At 37.7% G+C, this 7,439-nt stretch overlaps 1 protein-coding gene across 1 annotated transcript; it reads right to left on the reverse strand.

Moving 5' to 3' along the window:
• Window positions 1-676: 676 nt before the first annotated feature.
• LOC104628476 (opsin-5-like) lies at window positions 677-7,028 on the reverse strand (the record flags this gene model as incomplete). Its single annotated transcript, XM_010297075.1, has 4 exons — window positions 6,941-7,028; window positions 3,247-3,409; window positions 1,534-1,661; window positions 677-1,011 (listed from the first exon to the last, which is right to left on the reverse strand). Coding segments are annotated over exons 1-4 (714 nt in total), but the record flags the coding sequence as incomplete, so codon positions are not given.
• Between the last annotated feature and the right edge of the window lie 411 nt (window positions 7,029-7,439).

The raw sequence follows: 7,439 nt of genomic DNA on the forward strand, positions 1-7,439 counted from the left end.
TTCTTATTTTTTGGTATATTAAAAAAATAGACACTGATCTTCTGGAAAGGACAGGGACATATTTTGGCAACAGGAAACAATTTCCACAACAAATACTGCAACCACAGGTTTAATTTTACTCTATAAGCCAGTGAAACACAAACCTTCAGCGGCTTTGGTTCAAAAAGTATTTATAGAAATACACTTTTCTGTGACTTTTGTCCTTTGTTCAGTTATAAAAAAAGAACATTTGATCTCTACACTACTATTTTAAATCTTTAATGATGTACTGCTTAAGTTTGGATCTCCTCAGATGTCTGTAGCTGGGCAAGCAGAATTCACTCACTCAAAACCAGACTGGCTTTCATAAGCAATGGTTCCAGAGCACGAGATCCAAACTCACTTCTTACACAGTGCTCCAATTTTTAACCTTCCTTTTGATCAAAAGTCTGAAATCTTAATTTTAACAACTAAAGAAGCTCTGTGAGCTTCAGAAACAGCACAGCTGGTGTTTGTATGTTTAGCAACTCATTGCCATGCAGTGAATCTGCACAGGACAATACTGTTTTCCGAAACGAAATGCAGTAAGGACCAATTTTCTTTTTGTATTTATTCCCTCCTCGGAACTTTCTTGGTCCTTAAATGGTGCTGCCCAGCTGTGCCAAAAACAGCTTGCCAAAGACTAACTTTCAAATACCTTGACAGCAATGGTTTGCGCATTGTTCATCCTGGTGGGGCCAGAGACATGCTGTTCCACTGCTTTCCTGGATTCTTTTACTGTTACCAGAATAAGAGAGTAGGAAGTGACAATTACTCCACAAGGGAGAATAAAACAGAAAATAAAGAGGACTATGGTGTAAGACATGGCCACGGTGTTTACGTTGGTGGAACGCCAGTCAATGCAGCAGGCTGTGCCGTAGGGCTCCGCTCCGTATTCTCCCCAGTGAACTAGGGGAGAACAGGCAAAAATTGCTGCATAAGTCCAAGCACAGGCTATCAAGATTTGTCCGTGTTCTTTCCTGAACCTGTTCCCTGGAAGACACAAAACGAGGTCAGCATGGTTGCCATGTCTGCATGGAATTTCCCATATGCAGGGCAGCTGAGCAGAGTAATTAAGGATAAATTTAATAGGTGTTCAAAATATTATAGCATATTGAAAGTTTATAAGAATAAGGCATGGGCTGCAAGAATTTGCAAAAATTCTGAATTCTCTGATACATGTAGGATACTTAGCACAACATAAATCTGCATGAATGAACTCTATCAAAATGTATCAATAAACTCCAAAAAAATTATTCAGGGCAAACTTGCTTTCAGATCGTAACTCTTATTCCATGTTTCCAAATTATCACCCTGACTTAAAAGACCCTAGAAGTAATCAATTGCATATATCTAGCCCTATAGTTAATTAGCAATGATCACAGAAATAAGAATTGTTTGACTGGATGTAAAAGATCTTTTCGACAAAAATACTTTCTAGGACATGCAACCCAGAAATACTGGTCGATGTTCACATGCAAAATTTAATAATTTAAGACAGAAACATTAGCTTACCATAAGCTGGAAAACAAATTTTGAGGCAGCACACAGTGCTCAGTAATGTCAGTGTTGAAAGACTACAGATCCCGAACAGCACCCCGCAAAATGCATAGAACAAGCAAAGCTGTTTCCCATAAAGCCACCTGGCAAATAACCAAGAAAGGTAATTCTTAGACGCTATCCTTCTTTCTTAAATGTAATACTAATTGGTAGAAATATATTTACAGTTGTAGACTTAAAAATCCAATAAAACTGCATGATTAAATTATTTGTAGGTCAACTATGAAAGATATTCTCATTTGAAAAACTTACAGCCAGTAAAGGAATCATGTCCAGCTTTATTTTTATAATTCACATTTAAGCCTTTTTATTTTATAAAACAAAGCAGTATATCTTAATATCTGAAAAGAAAAATCTATATGCTTGTCACTAGTAGGTGTAGGTCATAAAATACTACAGCTTATTGTTATTTCTGCTACTTTTATGTATAATTTTAAACTAGTTTTCATCCAAATCAACATGTTCTCTTCTGAAGAGTCTCCAAAAGAACAAAAATTTGATCTGAATCACTATGCCTCCTCCCTTTCTATTGAGACACTGGCAGTATTTGCAGTAGCAAATGATCTCCATTAGTCAATATATTTAGCAATATTTTAACACAGAAAGTAATGTGGTAAAAACTGAGTAATTACTGGATTTTTTCCTCTCATTTTTTATTTTGATGCCAAAATGAGAGAAAACTAGATGGGAGAAGGACAGAGAGAGATTTTCTTCACACCAAACCAAATTTTTTTTTTTTTAATTTTGGTAAACTGAAAAGAAAAAATTACCCAGGGGTCATGTTGGGCAAGGTATTCTCCATCTCTTTCATTAAATATATTCTACTAAATTACATTATTAAACACACATTCCTAAGTTTCTCAGTAAAGTGTTTTGGGAAGCCAAATCAGCACTGCATATTCATATCTGTACAGTTGCGGGACATTCTGCAACAACTGGGATAGACCAAAATAATACAAATACCATCCTATCCCAAACCATGCAAAACAGCTCCTGGCAACCAGCTCTGATCTTCCTTTTCTGTCTAGTTCCCTTCTCTCAAACACTTTCATACTGCCTGGGCTGCACAAATACTGTCTGAGGTCTAGTAATGAGTCTCCTAAGCTTCCCAAACTTTAAAATAAGATGGCAAAAAAAAGATCTTGCATAATGATATGAGGTTTAATTCATGTGGTTAAAGAGGAGAGAAGTGAGAGGAAGGAAGGAAGAAGGTCTAAATTCTGAGTGTTGGCCTGAAAATTACATTTTTATGCACACTTCTATGCATCATCACTACCACTACTTTTGGAGATGATAAGTAAAATCAGGATTTTCTTTTTATGGTACCAAATTTCACTGTCCAACTGAAGAAAAAATTAAGCATTTCACCATCACTTGAGTAATACTACCCAAAAAGGATAAATGCAGTAGGACATGGATGTTTGGAACGAAAATCTTCTCAGATTTTTCTGCAGAAATCAAAAAGAGAGTAACCTCAAGTAGACACAAACACTGATTCACACCAGCAGTCCATAAAGCTGCTGTTACAGAGAATAATTCTCTCAATTCCTACAATTATTTCCCACTTTTTATGACAAGCAAAGCGGCAGAGTAATTCGGTCTTCATCACTGACACAGACCTCCAGAGCCCACAAAGAATGTTAAATATCACATGCATATTGAACAAACCTGTGCGAAAGGCTGGAGGTTACAGCTAGAGGGTACAATGTCAGAGTCATGCCAAGGTCACTGATGGCAAGGTTAATAATGAAGTATTCTGCTGGTTTCAACAAATTCTTTTTCTTGCAGGAGACATATAGGAGAATAGTGTTCCCACACAAGGAGCATATTCCTGCAGAAAAACACAGAATATGAAGAAGAGTTACTTTCAGCCATCATTTTTTTCCTCCTGCACAAGAATAATGTGCTGTCATCATAGCAGCACATAGTTTCACATCATAGACAGATTAACTTGTCTCTTTTTTTATATTTGCAGTTTTCTCTTCTTTATATTTCAATTTTTTTTGGAAAAATTTTAATAAACTTTCCTGGTTTCTTCCTGGTTTGTCCATCAAATTATCTACAAATATCTAATGAATAATCTTGTCCATTAAATTAACTGACCTGCCAAAAAACATTTTTCCTGTAGGAAGCTGGCATTAATTAAGCCAGAGACAATATCCATCTGGCACTGCACACATTTCCCCAGTTCCAAGTCTAGAGCTCTCCATTCACTAACCCTTCTTTTCCTTTCTCTTTGAGGCATTTTCTCAGAGGTACCTGCCGTAGTTCCTAGTAATAACAGGCAACATAGAAAGAATGTTGAATTATGCATGAGAGAGAAAAATGTAGTTAAGTAATGACTCTACTGTGTGTAGATGGAACTATTTTCTCTGGGAATGCTGCTTTTACTATGTGCCAAGAAACTTAAGAAGGCTGCAAGTACTCTAATAGAAGACAAGCAATTTGCTCTCTACCTTTAAACAGGATCAAAACCTGTGATGGATACACAAAGTTGTATAAGAGTTAGGTCACCATCAGTTTAGAAGGTCAGACAACAGCCAAAAAGCAGAGTTTTAGGCAGCCTTTTATAGACACGCAAGAACAACTTTCAAACATAAAAGCTTCAGAGGGCCATGAACACAAGAATGCCTAATGAATGGGAGGGTCCCTTAATTAATGCCATTGGAATCAAGCTGTTGAAGAGAGACCAAGTGCTTCTGTGGACCTCACTGTCTCTTCCTGCATACCTTTGGAAAAAGCAACACTTTACCTATAGTATATAGGTAAATACTGGTATAGAAACTGATGTTGACAAGTTGCATAGCAACCACAAACCAGCACTGACTTTGGATTATACCCATAAGAGAATATGCCTAATTTAATCATACTCTCATAGGAAAAAAATACATAGATTTCCCAAATATTCTACAAATTATGACATTTTCTCATAAGGAAACGGCAGATTAGCAAGTAATGTTACACACTGATACTAAATTACTTTCCATCACTGATCTCCCTAAGCTCATTTCAGATACGTGTAATTTAAACTCTTCTGGAGAGAGAAAAAATATTCTCCTTGAATTCTGCTTCTGCAAATGTGCAACAACTTTGTTCCAAACATTTTTCTTCCAAGACTCCAAAACACAGTAAAAGGAATAATTTTGTTTAAAATTATTAGTTACATTTTCTCTCCACATTTTAATATTTTTCAATGTTTCAATTGCCTTTCAGTCTGAATATCACTTGCTATCACTAAAAGGAACATTATCTAAGCAGAATCATGTTGGCTGAGGTCAAGGAGCACAGATCATTAGACTATCAGGGTATGCTTTCTCACTGTTTCTACTGTAAGATTAATTTTAACCAGAACATAAAAATTGTAGCCACATCAGAGACATCAGTCATACCGAGTATCTTCAGTGGCTATACTACAGGAAAGTCAATCATCACATTTTTCCTTAGCAAAGACTTAATTTCATTTTTTGCTTGTATTTCCCATGGTGTCTTTTCTTGTCTGGATTACCAGCTCAAGTCCATATACAGTTTTTTAGTATGCATCAGCTGTCATCATAGTAATTTCAAGATCTAGCTGACTGTATGGCCAAAGCTATCCAAAGCCTTTCCATTGGGAAATACCTGGAGAGACAGATGGGAAGAGGTTTTATCTAAACCAATTTTTTTTTTTTCTTTTTAAGCATATTATTTTTCTTTCAAATATTTTGTGCAACTTTTGCAAAATACCACTTGCTGGAAATTTCTTTTCCATGTTTCCCATTCCTCCTCAGATGAGCAAACACTAGAATAAATTGCTTAGTGAGTTCATGGAAAGTTTTTCAGAGGAGGCTTGACAAATTTTGGTCAGGAATGGTATAAGGGGTCAGCAAATGCATTAAATGCTCTATCAGGATCACTCCATGCTCCATTTTCCATGGCCTTGTGAACATACTGCATCTGTTTTCTAAGTAGTGCTCTTCAACAACTTTGGCATGACTGACATAGTAGATACTGAAGATGCATCCTGAAAAGAGACTCAGTGATCTGAGCATGTTTAATTATCACAGGATCCAGAAAGAAAAAGTTAAAGTTAAAGAGAAAGTTAAAAAGAAAGTTATGAGGCAACACTACACTGTATGACTAGCTGAACAAAGATGGGAGAGAACACAGGACAGAGATAGATGAACTTTTCGCTGTTTTATCAGCGGCGTTGTCAGTAGAGAGGTCTGCATCTTAGTTGTTGTTGATAACACATAGAAAACACCAAAACCAAAAATAAAGTTACACCAGAAAATTTCAAGTCCATCTGACAGGAGAAAAACAGCACCAGGTTTCTGATGAGAAATTACCCTATCATTAGCTGAGCCAGCTCTGCAAATTCAGGAGTCTCTAAATTGGTATGCTTTGTCCAGCCAGGCTATAAGTCTCCTCTCAAGCCCAGCAATCCACATACAGCTACACTCTAAAAGAAATAGGCTTACATTCATTTGAATTTGTCAGTTAAAATGTTGAAAAAAAGTGTTAATCTTTGAAGCCATTAGGATGCCAATATTCATTGACAGCCAATGGGGACAAAAGACACAGGTTCACTTTTTGCTGGCGCCATATTTATTTTGCAATAATCCCATATTCAGAGCTAGTACTAGTAGCCTTAGGGAAGGAAAATTCTGAGGAGAGCTTTGTTTTTTCTCTTAGGGCATTCATTTGGCTTCCACGTTTTTCTGTTTCACTCTTCTGAAGCACCAGACATCAGCCATGCCTACTGACTGAGCTTAGCCAGGGTTGCCGTTGCTCTCCCAGGTGTCTGGGTCGCCTTTCCTGGCCTCTGGCTCGTGGCTACGCTGACCAGTACCTTTAGGATTAGATCCGGATTTTTCTCCTCAGCCAGACCAGGACTATGGAGGATAAATTTGGCTCCTCTCTAACAGCATAGACCCCTCACCAGCAATCTCACCTTCTAAGGCAGCAACTGGACACTGGACGTAAACCTATCTTTCCAGCACCTTTCCAGGCGCGTTATAATGATGGCTTTTGGTGTTTTACTTCAGGCATTGTGAGCAGTCAGGATGTGTTGTTCTACCGTATGCAATGATGTATGGAAGAGACGCTTTCCTGTTTAGACTTAACAATGACAGTGCGGATGCTGGGAACTGCCAGGGCCTCAAAAACCAGCGTTCCTGTCCAGCTTCATATTTCTAGTACTGAATAGAGTTTTTGTACCTGGCACAAATCACAGGTTAAAAACCTTTTAATGATTTTACTTTATGGGGTTTTTTCCCCTTAAGACTATAGAGAAGTTCACCTGTGTCAGAAACAAACTTGGCTTTTACAGTCAGGTCTCCTTACCACATCCAATGTGGCCAAAGCTCTATAAAATCATGCTTACCAAATACCATGTAACATATTCCAACGACAATATCAGCTGATTCTGTTATTTTGGACTGGAATGTTGAGTTACTGAAAGATGGACCCATCTGAAAAACAAAACAGGACACAGTATTAGAAGTTCAGTATCCAAGCAGACACCTGTGAGCAATTTGCAAGGCTATATGCTGTTTCGTAAGAAAGGACCAGGAGAATTTTGTTTTGTTTTATTTTATTTTATTTTATTTTATTTTATTTGAATTAACAGTTAATTTACCTGAAGGGAGGATGCAAAGAGGATGGAGCCAGGCTCTTTTCATTCGTACCCAGTGCCAGGATTAGAGGCAATGGGCACAAACTGAAACACATGAGTTTCCCTCTGAACATCAGGAAACTTTTTCACTGTGAGGGTGACCAAGCAGTGGCACAGGTTGCCCAGGGAGGTTGTGGAGTCTCCATCCTTAAAGATGTTAAAAACAGTCTCGACGTGTTCCTGGGCAACTGTCTCGGTGTGGCCCTGC

The sequence above is a fragment of the Phaethon lepturus genome, unplaced genomic scaffold (genome assembly GCF_000687285.1).
Source record: "Phaethon lepturus isolate BGI_N335 unplaced genomic scaffold, ASM68728v1 scaffold39671, whole genome shotgun sequence".
NCBI classification, from domain to species: Eukaryota; Metazoa; Chordata; class Aves; order Phaethontiformes; family Phaethontidae; genus Phaethon; species Phaethon lepturus.